General features: G+C 28.0%; 1 protein-coding gene across 1 annotated transcript; it reads right to left on the minus strand.

Annotated features, from left to right (window-relative positions):
• Positions 1-1,020: 1,020 nt before the first annotated feature.
• Positions 1,021-9,013, minus strand: LOC135930769 (cytosolic Fe-S cluster assembly factor narfl-like). Its single transcript, XM_065467555.1, has 7 exons — positions 8,928-9,013; positions 8,795-8,884; positions 3,539-3,694; positions 3,132-3,267; positions 2,252-3,074; positions 1,533-1,699; positions 1,021-1,429 (listed from the first exon to the last, which is right to left on the minus strand). Exons 1-7 carry the CDS (start codon positions 8,991-8,993, stop codon positions 1,158-1,160), a joined length of 1,710 nt encoding a protein of 569 aa, XP_065323627.1. The 5' UTR covers positions 8,994-9,013; the 3' UTR covers positions 1,021-1,157.
• Between the last annotated feature and the right edge of the window lie 7,997 nt (positions 9,014-17,010).

Consider the following 17,010-nt stretch of genomic DNA (forward strand, 5'->3'; position numbering starts at 1 on the left):
CAATTTATACATTATAATATTTCAAGATAAAATTAATTTGATTTTTATTTTTGTTTTAACAAAAGTGTATATATTAATAAATTCAAACAAATTTTTATTTAGGAAGTTTTAAAAAAAAAATTAAAGAAAAATATTTAATGAAATCTTGCACACTCCCAGTATTTAATTTATAATTTTCTAATTTATTTTCATTTCCTTTTTATTTTTGTAATAAAAATTTTATTTTTTAAGAAAAATGAGTAATTTTCCCAGAAAATTTGTGCTTAACTAGATATAAAAAATAATATTATTTTATCTACGTTATATAAATTACGTTTTTTTTTACAGAGCTTGGCAAATAATATAAAAATCTGAGACCTGCAGAGGTAGCATTTGCAGGGCCCGGTCCGGATATTTATTTTAAAAAAAAATTTTCGGCCCCGCCCGGTTTATATATTTTTATTTCCGGCCCGGTCCACCCCGGCTTTTTTTTTTAAAAAAATTTCCAAGTCCGACCCGGTATTTTCGATTTTTATAAGCTAATAATGGCGATTTTCTAATAGTTGGTTTTAAAATATACGGCCCGGTCTGGCCAGGATACTTTTTTAAAAAAAAATTTTCAGGCCCGGCCTGGTATAATTTAAAAAAATCAATAATAAAAATTTACTATCCCTCTTTCCCTGTTTTTGTTTCTTTATTCTTTAAATTTATAATGATTATGTTATGACCCAAAATCTATAAAATATATTTTTTTTTAAAAAAAATATTATAAATATAAAATATATATAAACAATTTGGCCCAGATCACGAAAATGTACAAACAATAAATTTCCAGTTTCTTAGCAAAGATTTGTAATTAGATAATTGAGCATCTTTAATTAATAAATAAAATTTATTTACACATACACTTTAAGAGATAAAGGAGGAGCATGAGTAATTTAGGGGAAAAATTTTTTTTTAAAAAATTGATAATATATTAATATACACTTTTTACTAATTATACAATTATGGTATGATATAATAAGCGTTTTCCATAATTATTCGCGCGTAAAAATAAATTATCGGATAAATTCGAAAAAAAAAACCCCAAAAGCTAGAAACTTGCGATCGAAATGGAATTTCGCGGCGTTATTCTACGAAAAGTTTTTTCTAGGAATTTTTATTTTTACCCCATCATTTCACCATTTGATAATCATGGAAGCGGTTAAAGCATCTTTGAGAACTGGGTGATACTCCGTGAGGAACATATGTTTCTGACCGCAGCTATCTTGTTTGGCCAATAAATCAGAATTTAAAATATCCCTGACAGAGGATATCTGATTATAAGGGTCCGTGATTACATTAGGCACGGAATGATAAATGGCGTCAACCGAATTAAATAGATTCAGTTTGTCTTGCCGCGAGTTTGTCGTCTGCTCGATCCGTATCTGACCACCCCCGTTTAGGCAACCTATATTTTGTAATGTTGGTTAAAAAAAATTTATTATTTTCCTTTTTTATTTATTCTTTATTTTCTCATTCTTTCTTTCTTTCTTTAAATTTATAAAACTTACCACTAGGGCACGCCATTATTTCGATATAATGATAAGGACATTTATTCGATCTTTTGATTTTCTGAACGACGTTTTGAATATTTTGGAATCCATATGCTTGGGCGAAATTCAACAAGATGTCACCTGTAGATGTGTCGATCAACTTTAATTCCCGCATATCTTTGTTCCTAAAGAAAAAAACGATTTGGAGGATAGGATATTATTTCGATTTAAGGGCTGCGTCCAAAATATCAAAACTTTTAATGAAAATAGATAAATAAGCTATTTTTAAATTTTTTTTGAACACCTATTAATACAACGTCTAACTCGCCATTCACGGTTAAACGCGAATTCGCGAATACAAAAAATTCAGCAGAATTAGGCGAAATCCACGTATGTCAAAAAAAGGAAGCGTGGACGAATGGCGGCAAAGGCTAAAGAAAAAACCTTAGTTCCTAAATAAATATCATCGACTATCGTTTTAAATAACATATAATGTCCATTCCCAAGATAAATTATATAAGATATTTCGCCAAGATTTTAAAAATCTTTTCTTGCCCTGATACAAAGTTAGCGCATGCAAATTACACGGAGGCCCACCCTAAGATTATGCAAATTTCTGATTATTTATATTATGAAGGATTTCAAATAAAATTCAAATCTTTTTTTTAAAAAAAAATACAATAAAGGAGAATCTAACATGGATGACCCGTGTGGTAAAAAAAAAGATATAAATTTACTTTAAAGTTCTTATTTCGACCCGGTATTTATGACGATCACTGGAATCGGTTCCGACTAAAGAATTTTTGGAATCATCTGCGTAATGCGTTTCGTAAGTCTCGCAGCCCCATTTGTGTTTGAGGGCGTATCCGATCACGAATTCCGCGTAACCCCCTGACCCACCCCCCTGATGAGTGTAATCGAACGAAAGCAGATAATGAGCCAAGTCATTGCCGGGTTCGTCGCTGGTGAGATCATTTTTGTCATTTGGAGGAGATGCTATCTGGGCTAATAAGGATTTAAGGTTTATGTCTTGGCTATCCAACAACTCCTTGACTTCGATGGTAGATAATACGCAATCGACATCTTTGTGCGACATAAATTCCTGGTTATCACGGATATTCGTAGCGTCCTGGTTAAAAGAATGAGTGAAATCGGGTCGTGATGCTTCCAATTTCTTGTCGTAACATGGCATAATGGATACGTGATACCAATTTGTGGAATGTTCGCCAGAGATATTTTTACTATTTATCAGGTTCAAATCTTTTAATAGCGATCCAAAAATTTGCTGAGGCGATTTGACTTTACTCATGTGCGGTATTATAATTTCTCCCAAGCTTTTTTCTGCGTAGCACACCCATCCAGGACAGATAGAAGTTATGATAGGCAGCTTCAATGGGGTATCATGACAATTCTCACATTTTATAATATTATTATTATTATTACGAATAGTGTCTTGATCATCGTTGGCTTCCTTAGTTTTATATACCCTCAAAAATTCTTTGGCTGATTCTAATAAGCTGAAATTCCGAGCGAACGTGGTATTTAAAAAATATTTGACACCTTTAAATTAGTATTACGAAAATGATTATATTATCAAAATATACAAATAAACTTTACCGTATTGTTTTTGGAAATAGCTTCTCAAAGCATTCGCCGTTTCAGTTATAGTCAAATCATAATGAATGGCCAACGAGGATAATGATTGCGGAGAACACGATATCAAAATAGGCCTGTAATCGGCAAAATTATTGGTCTAAAGAAAAATAAATAATATTAATATAAAATTTATCTAAACATATATATATAGTATTGTTAAACGGCTCGTTTTGATTTTAGCTAGAAAAATATTGACTACGCCTCGAGATTTGGGTAATATATGTCTAAACCTTTGTTCCTTCTATGAGCAAAATCTTCCGACTTGAATATGATACTTCTCTATATTAACCATTGAGTCAGCCGTTTTTTAAAAATCGACTTGAAACGAGCCGTTAACAACACTGTATATGTATTATTATAATGTATACCAAAATAGAGTGTGCATTTTGTTCAGCTATCTTGAATAATTCTTCGACACTTTGTTGATTTATGAGTACGGTTTCCGCGGATGTTACGCAGCCGCTACATGCCAGACAATCGTTTAGAGTTATTTTAGCTTTTTCCAATTCTTTCTCTTTGCCTTTCTTAAATCGATAAAAAAAAATCGCGATATAAGATTTAATAGTGCGCGCAAATTGAGCGTTCGCGTTTTTAACCGTACTATTTTAATAAATATATTAAAAAAACGTAACGCTTGCTTCGTTTAAATTGAGGCGGCATTTTTAAATTAAAAATGGAGCTTATTAGCATGGATCAAGGAAAGATGTTGGCATTATATTTATTACTAACACATATAAGAAGGAAAACATCATAGATAATTAAAAGACAATTATTCTCTGAGTACGTTTCACTGAAAGGTATTCTAACAACATATCTCAGTTCTTTGATTATACAAGAATGAAAAGAACAACATTCTCGCATATTCTTAGCATGATATATGATGATATCAACCCTGAAGTTACTAACTCTGGTATGTCTTTCTCATAATTATCATATAGTTCAAGGAAATTCAAATCCTGTGTTGCATACATAGTTAAATCAGTATGCAAGGCAATTTGGAATGCTGCTAAAGATATTTAAATGCCAAAGCCTTCAAGAAATGATAGGAAAAGAGTACATTAAATTTAGGAATTTAAATATATAATTATTAAAATTCTCCAAGAGTTCCTGCTTCATTCAGGGTTCCCCAAATATTTTGGTGCCTTGGATGTAAAACATATCTATATAAAATGTCCTTCAACCAAATAGTGGATCTTAATTTTTTTTTGTTACAAAGATAGATTTACATTAGTCTAGTTAGCCTTAACAGACATAAATAGAAAATTCCTATTTTAATGATGTTGGGGCTTATGAAAAGCAGAGTGATGAGGGGAGTATTTATGTCATTGTATAGAAATCAGATTATAATTCATTTTTACTCACATTAAATCAAATCAATCATATTTAAAAATAATGTACAAAAATTGATGACCAGACTCATAATCCACCACTTGCCAAACCATTCCCTGGCCTTAATGAAAAATATGCCTCATGTTATGGTGTGAAACCCTATCCTAAAAATGGTCTATTTAGAGAGGAAAGAGAATATAACATGAGATTATCACATGCCCATGTTAATGATGAACATAGTTTTGGAGGTATTGTGTAAAAAAAAATTGAACTTTTAAGGCTCATATTGATAATTATTGTTAAAACAATATGCCTATAAGCAATGAAGGAATAGCTGCTGATGCTAATGACACAGGTCTTATATTTTCTTTATATCTAAAAGATACAATGCCCAACTTGACCAGTAGAGCATTCTCTGTCAGCGGACAAAATAACCCATCAACAATTGAATCGAGAATTTTAATAAACAAATTTAAAAAATTTTTTAAACTCTTAAATATTTTTTTTATATATATCATTCTTATATTTAATGTTTATTTTATCAAATAATGTAATTTTATTGTTATTATTTAGAATAATATTACTTAATAAATAATTTTATATAATAAAATGGAATTGTGCTTAAATTCTGAAATCTTTAGTCTGATCACCTTATAATTTAAAATCCCAGAATTTATTTGACAAAATGTATGATAAAAAAACCGTCTAGTTAATGAGTTATTAATCAAAGATATTATAATTAAGCATTTATATTTTAATAAGTTTAATTTTAATGTAATTTTTCAATCTTGAATAATTAATATAGGACAATATATTAATTAATAAAAACTTTATGAATTAAAAAATATATATATACAAGATAATCTCTTACACAAATATATACAAATAACTTATTTAATTATGCTATTAAGTATTTGAAGAGCTGTTTCACCATTTTCTATTGATGGTTCTACTAGTGGTTCTGTGGAGTAGAAGAATTTTAGACCAATTTATATAGTTATTGGTTAGGCATACTAAAGCCATCAATAATCTTGATTAAATGTAAGCTTTTTTAAGATTATTATAAATTTTACCTATTTGGAGATGGTTTATTTATTAATAAGATTCAACAGTTTTTCATTAAAAATTTTTAGCTTTAGGGTGAGTTAACTCTTTTAATACTCTCACTAGTATCGAAATTACTAGTGGTTGGCCTGTCAGCAATCATACATAAATTTTAAATATTCTAACCATTTATAAGAGGTCTTTGATCCTTCAGACCCAGCATTCTTAGCAAGCTTAATTTTATTAAGCTGGTTTTTGTAATTTTAAACTTTTTTTCCCAGACTTTGGCATGAAGTACCATACTGTGGGAATTCTTCTTCTAGCTTTAAATAAATGTAAGCATACTTATTTACATTTATACTAAGACCCAATAATGGTCAAATGTTCCATTATAGTGCTCACTTGAGTGTTTCAAATGTTGCATTGCAAATGCAAATAATGCATTTCAATGCATTAGCTTAAATTGGGGCACATTTCCATTTCCAATAAAAACGAAACTTGGTTTGGTTTTTTGGAAACTTGTCTTTATAATAATTTGGATTTTGATACAAGAATAAATGGATACTACTTCAAAAATGTAAGATTTGATTTATAAATTGACATTTTTTTAAAATGTGAATTGATATATTTATATTTTTAGGGCATAATGCCATTACCAGTTATGTATCCATAATTTTCCTATAGGTGGAAAACCCCCTTTGGCCAGCTTTTCCCCCATCTTCGGCCAGGTCATATCTTTGAGCTATTCTTTTAAATTATTCATAATTCAATAATAATTATATTAATATTTTTAGCTTCTATTTACTAATTCGCACTTTTGAATATTTAAAGAAGAAATAAAGGTTATAAACTAATTTTTATTTTAAGATAGGTATATTATAAATAAAAAAAATTTTTAAATATAAATTGAAATAAAGTTTAGTGTCAATTTTTTTTATAAAATTGGCTTAAAAACTAGTTTCAACTTAAATTCTCATATAATATAAATTTTTTTTATTGAAAATACTAATTGTAGTGTGTATAAATATTGACTAGAAAATTTTTAACAAGTTTTTATAACTTATTATCAAATACAATATTATACAAAAAATTTATTAAATACTAGAATTATAATGCGATTTTTAATTTTCGTAGGAAATTTGCCAATTCATGAAAAATTTCGTTTGTCGTTGGAATCCAATCTCTGTGGATATTTAACAGAGCTGACCCATTTAGCCGAGATTTGGAAGTAGTGTTGTTAAAAGGCTTATTTTGAGCCGATTTTCTAAAACGGCTAACTCAATGTTTTAGCCAGAAAAATTAGGCCTAAGCCTCGAGATTTCGTTAATATATGTCTAGACCTTTGTTCCTTCTATGAGCAAAATCTTCAGGCTTGCGTAATATTTTTCTGGATGGAATATTGAGTTAGCCGTTTTTAAAAATCGGCTCAAAACGAGCCGTTTAACAACACTATTTGGAAGTAGTTTGTGGTCAATAAGTTTACAACCTTCTCAATTTGGAAAAGGTCCTTTCATTAGTATATGTTGTAATTTTCAAACATGCAGGAATATTAAATACCTTCAAAAAATTTGGAAATTAAGCCAAGGTTTTCTTATACCAATTGAGCACATTAATAGCATGCTCAGGTAAAATAATAAATGTAGTAAATATTTATACACAATTTGAATTCACTGATTAAATTAATTTCAGTATCAATATCATAGGAATAAAATTCTTCTAAATATTTAATTTTACCAATAATAGCACCAGAAAACGAAGAAGGGTCTTTAGGTAATAAAATTTGAAGATTACCAAAGACTTGTTTTTTTATCTAAAAACCGTACATTAATTTGGGATAAAAAAGTATCTAAGAATGGGATGAAATTGGATATTTTATAATATTCTATAAGATTTAATTTTTGATTCAATGTCTATATAAATATTATGAAATATTCATCTACATTCATTCTTCCTGTTCACATTTTCCTACAAATCAATAACTTCCAAATCGAAATTTGGTTTTTGTAAATTTCTACATAGTAGTGAGCTATAGGAAAATAATTTATTAACGCAACTAGCAGTAAGGATAAACTCTACTTGATATTGAAACGGGGCAGGGGGTGGCGGGGGGGGGGGTGATGGTAAAATTTTTATTAGCTTAAAATAATATTTAGGAAAACAGTTAAATTTGCAATGGGGGGTAAAATTTCCCCTTCCCCCCCCCTCCATTGCTTACGCGTCTGGCCATTACCAAAAAATTTCTATATTATTTAGAAGTTGATGAAATTTCTTGTACCAGGGACATCTTGATCATAAGAAGTCTATGATAGTAATGGAACATTTGACCATTATAGGATCTAGGTATACATATAAGTATAAATGAGTAAGCTTATATTTATTTAAGGCTAGAAGAATTACCAGGGTATGATAAATCATGCCAATATTAAAGAAAAAATTATAAATTACAAAGACCAGCTTAATAAAATTAAGCTTGGTAAAAAGTCTCGGTCTGAAGTATCAAAGACATCTTATAAATGGTTAGAATATATAAAATTTATGGAGCCTAGAATTGCAAATAGGTGAACCACAATACTAATAAGATTATTAAGTGTTACTTCATCCCCAAGCTAAAAATTGGATGAAAAATTATTGAATCTCATAAATAAGAAGCATCTCCTAAAATTTATAATTAACTTTAAAAAGCTTATATTTTATCAAGATTATTTCTACTTTTGATGGAAGAAGGGCTAGATGGTTTTAGTATACCTAACCAATACCTTTTTAAATCTGAAGTATTAAAAATCTTCTATTCCATCACTATGAATAATTCCAAAGAACCAATAGAAATATCAATAGAAAATGGTGAAAAAGTTTTTCAAATATTTAATAGTATGATTGAAAAAATATTTGTATACATATGTTTAAGAGATTATCTTGTATTTATATTATAATTTAATTGAATAAATTATTTGTGTATATATATCTATATGTTTAATTTTTTATTCTTAAATAAAGTTTTATTCTATGTCCAAATTTATTACTAGATATTTTTTAGTATTTAAAATATATATTCATAAAGTTTTTATATATTAATATAATGTTCATATTTATTATTAAGATTGAAAAATTTCCTTATTAGCAATCATGATACTATGATACGACTCAAGTAATTATACAAAATATGTTAAATTATACAGCTATGCTATCATTTAGAGATAAATTATCCATCATTAGAGCTATATCATACTTATAATAAACAAGAATTAGGTTACCTTATCAATTTGTAAATATTTGCCATCTTTAATTTTAATAGTTTTTATTTTGACTTCATTCTTCTCTATTATAATTGGTTTTATGCATTCCTATATTTAAAATTCTATTGGATATCAAGATAGCTATACAAACTTGGGATGGCAAAATATAATCGTCTAAGTCAGTAATCCTAACAATCCCTGCGAATTTTGAGACCATTTCAAGAAATTTTGATCTAACAATTATTTTATCTTATCCTATCTAGCACGTTGGTCATAGACCTGCCCAATATGAGCGAACGTGAATTTTATGAAGGCCCACCTTCATAAAATTATGCCGATTTTTTTCTCAAGGATACCGACAAACCTTGTATCCAGTTGTAATTTAACAAAAATGAGTGGAACTTACCCTTTCAGATATTGTAAGAGTTAGATTTCGTAATGATTATGATAAAGAAATATAAATCTTATCTGTTTTTGTGAATAAGTTAAGAATATTTGAATCCATAGACATCAATAATATAGAATGAATTGGTAGTTCCATTTTATTTGTTAAGTCATATTCTTCCATATAGTTTGTAATAATCACCATAAGGAGGAATATTGTCACTTTTCTATGGTACATCTTCACTAAATTTATATTTACACATGTTATTAATACTTATTTTAACAAATTTTCTTCAAAAAAATTCCAAAATCTTATAAAATAACGATTATGATAATTGTCACTTTTCTATGGTACATCTTCACTAAATTTTTATTTAAACATGTTTTTACTACTTATTTTAACCTATTTTCTTCAAAAAAATTCAAAAAACGTATAAAATAACGATTATGACAATTGTCACTTTTCTATGGTACATCTTCACTAAATTTTTATTTAAACATGTTTTTAATACTTATTTTAACATATTTTCTTCAAAAAATTCAAAAAACGTATAAAATAACGATTATGACAATTGTCACTTTTCTTTGGTACATCTTCACTAAATTTATATTTACACATGTTATTAATACTTTTTTTAACCTATTTTCTTCAAAAAAATTCAAAAAACTTATAAAATAACGATTATGACAATTGTCACATTAAAATATTATCCTTAAAAAGATCATATAAAATCATCAAAAAAGTTTCATAAAATCCACCTCATTTAATAAAAAATAGATAATTTTAAATGATAAAAAAATTATAAAAGATTTCACCTAAAAGATTGTTTATTTATCTAATAAAATTTACAATATAATTCCTCAATAAAAGATGTATTTATAAAGAAGATTGTAAAAATCACTAATAAATTATATTAAAAAGAATATTACAATTTTACAATATAGCAGCATATTATTTTTTTTATTAAAATAACATCAAATAAATAAATTTATTTTCATTTCAAAATATAATAATATAAATAAAAAATATTAAATCATATCATGTTTATTTGTTGATAATAATAAAATATTTACATTAAATATAAATAAAATAAATTATTTTACTAAAATAAATAAATAATAATTAATACTAAGCATCGATGCAGAATTTTGACTAATTTAATTTTAGCAGATATATATAGGCTTAGCCAATTTTTAGGCTTAACCTAATTAGGCTTAGCCGATTTTTAGTTTTAGCCGATTTTTAGGCTTACTTAATTAGGCTTAGCCGATTATTAGGCTTAGCCTAATAGGCTTAGCCGATTTTTAGGCTTAGCCTAATTAGGCTTAGCCGATTTTAGGCTTAGCTAGCCGATTTTTAGGCTTAGCCTTATTAGGCTTAGGCGTAGTTTTTAGCCGATTACGCAACACTAATCGTTATCATTTTAATATAATTATTCCTACTTTTGAGAAAGAGGTTGTAGCATCCATCCTATAACTTCAACATATAAAAAAACGTTTCAAAAAAAAGCAAGATATTTTTTTTTCAAACGAATGCATTTGAAATGCATTATTTGCGTTTTGAAACCAATTTGTTCGCACTATTTAAACGCTAAAAAAAAATATTCATTATTTTATTTAGGTAAACATGACATTTAACAAGAAGCACAAAATATGTAAGGATAAATTAAAAGGGAAAATATAGTAAAGTAAATTCATTGAATTGAAGGTATGTTTTTTATCGTATTTTTTAGGGCTTTTTATTTATTTTATATTTTTCTTTCTTTTCTAATAATTAAATTTATAATTTGAATTTCGCGTATTAATTTTTTAAAAAAAGATAAAAGAAGGGTACATTCATTTAGATTAGCCCATGCCTTGATTGAGCCTTGAAAAATTCTAAATAGTTTAGGGGCTCGCAGTTAACCGCGTAGTCCCATAGATCTCCCTCCTTCCAAAATAACCCGCAAGGATGTTCCTGCTCTCTGAATCCTCATCTGTATATCAGATCCCGCAGATTAGAAAAAATTAAAATCGATTGATCAGGTGAGGGAAAATAAAACGTTGAGAAATCACAATAATGGAAACGGTTTAAAAGAATTCGCTTTATTGCTATCTTTTCGATTTCCCTTCGAAAATAATTTTTGTAAATTAGAACCAAAATCATAAGTGAAATTTTCAAAATAAAAAAATCCAGGACCGATCCGAAATTTTGACCTCTGAAGCTCTTGCTCCTGCTATATACTGGGAAAAAAATATATTTGTTTAATAGAACCCACTTGTAGTATACGATCACATTCCCTTATCTAATAAGTTATTCTAGAGATTAAAGATGGACCAACGGGCCTGATTTTTCCCGCCCCGCTAGCGCTGACACTAAAATGTTTTCACGCCCGCCAACCCGCCTACCCACATTTTGATCGCACCCGATATAACAAAAAAAGAATCGTAACAAACCAGGAATAACAATAAAATCGTCTTAGGAAATTTTGTCGTAATTCATAATTCCACAAAATAAATCAAAAAAATTTATGTAAAATTGAATTAATGCCAAATAATATATATTTAATCTCTTGGTTTGCTTTCTTCTTCTTTTTTTTTAGTAGAATATTTATTGGCTATAAAAAAATAATGGCTCATTTGGAAAACCGAACTGGAAAGGGTTTAAAAAAAATCAATTTTGGTGAGATTTAGACAATTTTCAAAAGGAATCATTTTTTGAAATTTATAAAAAAAAAAAAAATTTCTAATCGGTTAAAACTCAGAAAAAGAGTTTGAACCGGTAAAAATTTGTGTTTTCAATCTTGAAAGATTTTTTTTATAACTAAATTTGTAATAGTTAAAAATAAAGATTCACGTTTTAGAGATAGTCTCCTAAAAGTATGGGTGACCGGGGATCTTACGAGCCCAAGATATTTTGCCCGCCTTGGGGTTTCTAGAGAAGTACTCAACTCTAATGGTTAATTTTTTTTTTGAAACCAAATAAGTGTATAACTTTATATTATACATATCATATGAGGCTACAATTTTTTTTTTTTTGAAATATCGGATGATATAAAAAAAATATCTATAACACAATACATAATTTATAGCCTTTTCAAAGTAGTGGTAATCAAATGGCTCGTTTTAAGCCGATTTTTAAAAGCCTGGAGATTTTTCCTCGTAGATGGCACGATGGTTTGGATATCCAATTAGCGAAATCTCGAGGATTAGCCAATATCGTTTTATCGGCTAAAATCGAGCCGTTTTATCGGCTAAAATCGAAGACGGATCCGTTTTTTAACATCCGTTCCGTCAAAAGTCAATCAATCACATTAAAAATGATATATATATTGATTTTCATTTTAAAAAAATTATAAATTTGCCGGGTCAAAAAGTCAAAATGTTTTGACTTCAAAAATTTGCCGGGTCCGTTTTTAAGACGGAAGGTATCGGAACGGAAGCACTTTGAACAAATATATGAGATTGACTTGACGGAACGGATGTAAAAAAACGGATCCGTCTCCACTTTGAATGCAGCCTTATTCAATAACTATCTTATATATAAAAGATTAAATCATTTTCCATATATTATCGTTCTCTATTCGAAGAAGAAAAAAAAATGCGTTTAAAATACCATAAAATTACGTTTTAAAAATATTGAAGGATCTGGGGGCTACTTTTCAGGGGTTCGTGTGAGCTTTTTTGATCGTTATTTTAAAAAAAAAATTTTTTTTTTTAAAGAAATTGTATTAGAAAATAAAAAAGAAGAAACTACTAAACAAATGATGAAATCATTAACATAATTTAATGAAAATCCATCCTTGCTAGGGTTATGCCACATTAAAAAGATGTAAATCAATGATTAATGAAAAAATAACTAAATTGCCTATATTAATCCGCCTCGCGTAAACGTTCGCTCTTGTTGGCCACCATGGATCCTTTTTGCGATTTTAAATCCATAATTTATTTTCAATTATGGCTTTATTTCTCATCAATAAAAAAGTATAGTTTGTAAATAATAATATATAATATCTCATTTTTATATTTTAAAAAAAAAATCGATATTTTACAAGCTGAAAAACGCCTCACGCGACAACCCATCCTTCCCTTGGTTTAGCGCATCCTTTCCAAATTTGTTTTTTTCCCAGGAAAAATTAATTTTTATGTATAGCATAATAAGTAAATAAAATTTAATTTTATTGACGTTTGCGTTTTAGGGCTCACATACTCCCCGGTCTGCCCTATTTTTTATATATATGGCAATTCATTTGTTAGAATTTTTATTTTTGAGACATTTCAATATCTATTATTTTGTTATCTTTTTCATTCAATTTGTTTTTCTCGTGTGAAATAAGAAATGCTGTTTTGTTTATAAAAAAGGTGCAATAGAAAGAATGTTTAGTCATTCCTTTAAAAAAAAAATCAAGTTTTTTATAAAAGTAAATGCCTAATTTTTTATCCGCTAGGTGTCGCCTATATAAATTTTCTTTTTTATTTATTACTAACATAAATTTCTTTTATTTAAATGGCAGAATAATCATAAATCCACTATTATTTATAGCTGGGATTTTTTTCTTCTAAAAAATTGACATTGTTATCTAAAAAATGGGAATTTTTATCAAAATAAAAACGATAATTACGATTTTTTTTGGAATTATAACAAAACAAATTAATTAGTGATTTTTATTTTTTTTCCAATAATCAATGAAAAGTGAATCTGCATGCGGAATCTAAATTAGAGAGAGAATACACCCAATGACATTAATACTAAACTTAGGTGCACGGTTCATTTATTAAAAGTAGTTGTTAAACGGCTCGTTTTGAGCCGATTTTTAAAAACGGCTAAATCAATATTTTATCCAGAAAAATACTACGCAAGCCTGAAGATTTTGCTCATAGAAGATACAAAGATCTAGATATATATTAACGAAAGGTCGAGGCTTAGACAATATTTTTCTGGCTAATATTGAGTTAGCCGTTTTAAATAATCGGCTCAAAACGAGCCGTTTAAACTGATTAAAAGTATACATATAGTTGAAGTCAGCTGTATCCAAAACCAATGGCTATAATAGAAACCATCGAATAGGCATTTCGACTAAATGCCCTTTTTTACCGAAAAAAATGATGGTCATCGAAATAAAAGTGATCGTTATAAATGTATCTTTAACTAGGGCAAAGCGCAATTAGATATTTATGCCTCATTAAGCATCACATGAAAATTGTATACCTATTTTTAATTAAAAATTTTCTAGGTCTGAATTTAGATTACTAAAAAAATTAGATTTGCAGGGACTTTTAATCCTTCTCCTAAAATTCGGGAGATCTACACTCCAGGGACCAGATCTAACAAAAGTATACAATTAATTTTATTAATACGTATGTAATGGAATAATGAGGATTGATATTTATAAAGGTTTTCATTTAAGCGCTTAACTTCTATCTCTTTTTTTTAATGCACTCATTTATACCGAGTTCAAGCCCGTAAAACCCGAGAAACCGGGTCGAATCTAAAAACCGGGTCAAACTCGTTCATAAGATTTAGCAAAACGGACGCTTTAACCGTTTTTTTTAAAAAAAATTTAACGTGTCAAGAGCTATAAAACTCTATTTAAATTCACTAAAAAAATAAAATGACAATTTTTTATTTACTAAATAATAAACGATTTTTCTTACTTATAAAAGGGATTAACGTATCATTTTTGAAGAGGATTTGTATTTATATTCGTAAAAAATAAAATAAAAAAAAGATTTTAGATTTAAAAATCTGGTCAAAAGAAAGACGTAATAAAAAAAATAGGAGATGTAAAAAAACATAGTTAGTTAATAAAAAAATATAATTTAAAAAAATTATTTCTTATTTTTATAGAGGAGATATATATTTAATATATAAAGGAATAATTAAGATTTTATTTTAAGTGTCATTATTGAAATATTAGATAATGACGATTATATACCAAAATAAAATAAAATATTGGTACTTTCGAATTTCGTCGGTGGCCTCAGCAGTGGTGTTGTTAAACGGCTTTCAGCCTATTTTTAAAAAGGGCTAACTCAATATTGTATTAGGAAAAATATTGTGCAATCCTTAAGATTTTGCTCCTAAGTGGCACAAAGGGTTGAACATCTGTTAACGAAATCTCGAGGCTTTGATAATATTTTTCTGGCTAAAATATTGAGTCAGCCGTTTTTAATAATAGGCTCAAATCGAGCCGTTTAACAACACTACTCAACAGTTTATACGTTGATTGATAGAATCCAGAAAAAATGGAATATTTCCGTGAGTGATAGGGTCGGCACGATACAGTAGCGTTGTTAAACGCGTTCGATTTTAAATTAAGACGCTAGGCAAAAATAATATTACGCGAGCTTCGAAATTCCGCTGAAAGATGTCTGAACCTTCGCGCCATCCACGAGCAAAATCTCCAGAGCATGCGTAAATATTTTTCTGGCAAAGATATTTGGTGGACAGTTTTTAAAAAAAAATCTTAAAAAATTTCTGACCGTCAAATAATTTTTAATTTAGATGGCCTTTTCGGGCAAATAAAAAAAATTTGTTCGGGATCGGGCCGGGCCGAATATTTTTTTGAATCGGACCGGGCCGGGCTTGAAAATGTAATAGACGGCTACCCGAAAACAATAAAAAAAATTCCCTGTATATAATAATGTATAAATTACGAAAGCCCACTAATATTTTAATAAAAACTGGATACCATAATACCTCGTTACCCGTCATAATTTATAGAGTACAAGATTCTGGCAAAATTTGGCGCGATTTCGTGGTTCGCCTTTTTAGAGCAATAATTTTTAGACCATATTTGATATCGAGTTTTAGTAATGAGTTAACCATTTTTTATTTATTTAGTTAAATGCAGTTATATAGACTAATACATTTTTTTCGAGTTTGTTTTCATTATTTATTTAATAAAATAAAAATATTTTTATATTTGAATAAATATTCTTTAAGAAAAAGCAATTAAATGCAAATAAATAAATAGAAGAATGTACTGAAAAAAAATTCAAAAATAAACAGAATAAAAGTGTACTTAATAAATAGAAAGGGGGAGGGAAGTGGTGATTGTCTCGACGGGTGTTGTTTAAAAGCCCGATTCGGATCGATTTTTAAAGATAATTTTATGCAAGCCTCGATATTTGGCAAAATGGATGCCCAAATTCCTTTTTTTGCCATCTACGTGAAAAAAAAAATTTTCAGGTTCACATAATATTAAGGGGTGTACCGATACCACTTTTTGGAGGCCGATCATATTAAATTGATATCGGCCGATTACCGATCCGATATCATATCTAATTTTGTATTCTGGAAAGATACCAATGGTTTTAATTTTTAATATAATTTTTATTAGTATAACATCTATAATTTAACTATACCATAACTTATGTCGCTTAAATATATTATAATGATTAGTTATATATAGTTTATATACAATTCAATTGCAATTTTAAAAGTATATAAAATATTTTTATTGAAAAATCGCTTATTAGTAAGTAATAACATTAATCTAGTTACATAAATAAGTAGTAAACAAATATATTATGAAATTTGAAATAAATATTTAAAATTAATGTATCGAAGATTTCATTTTAGAAATACCAAAATTTCCAATTTATCAGAAGTCAATCTGCGGTGATGGGGATTGTAAATATCACTAGCTTTACTAAAAGCAGATTCTAAAGAGATTGCACACTTTTATAAACAGAATGCGAACAAAAATAACAATATGGCCTATGTTTATTAACTAATTATTACTATTAAAAAAAATTAAACATAAAAATGGATTTCGATTTTATTTATAAAAATAAATGGTTTTTTAGATATAACTTTTTTTATATAACATTTTATTTTTGTTAAAAACGCCATTTTTTATCTGATC

This window comes from Gordionus sp. m RMFG-2023, unplaced genomic scaffold (genome assembly GCF_954871325.1).
Source record: "Gordionus sp. m RMFG-2023 unplaced genomic scaffold, tfGorSpeb1-WG-v2 contig_99, whole genome shotgun sequence".
NCBI lineage: Eukaryota > Metazoa > Nematomorpha > Gordioida > Chordodea > Parachordodidae > Gordionus > Gordionus sp. m RMFG-2023.

Excerpts from the sequence above, each read along its gene's own strand:
- LOC135930769 (XM_065467555.1), bottom strand. The coding sequence starts at position 8,993 with ATGGTCTCAAAATTCGCAGGGATTGTTAGGATTACTGACTTAGACGAT. Across the intron at positions 3,268-3,538 it reads AAAATGCACACTCTATTTTG|ACCAATAATTTTGCCGATTA; the intron begins GTATACATTATA and ends ATTTTTCTTTAG. Across the intron at positions 1,430-1,532 it reads AATAATGGCGTGCCCTAGTG|GTTGCCTAAACGGGGGTGGT; the intron begins GTAAGTTTTATA and ends TACAAAATATAG.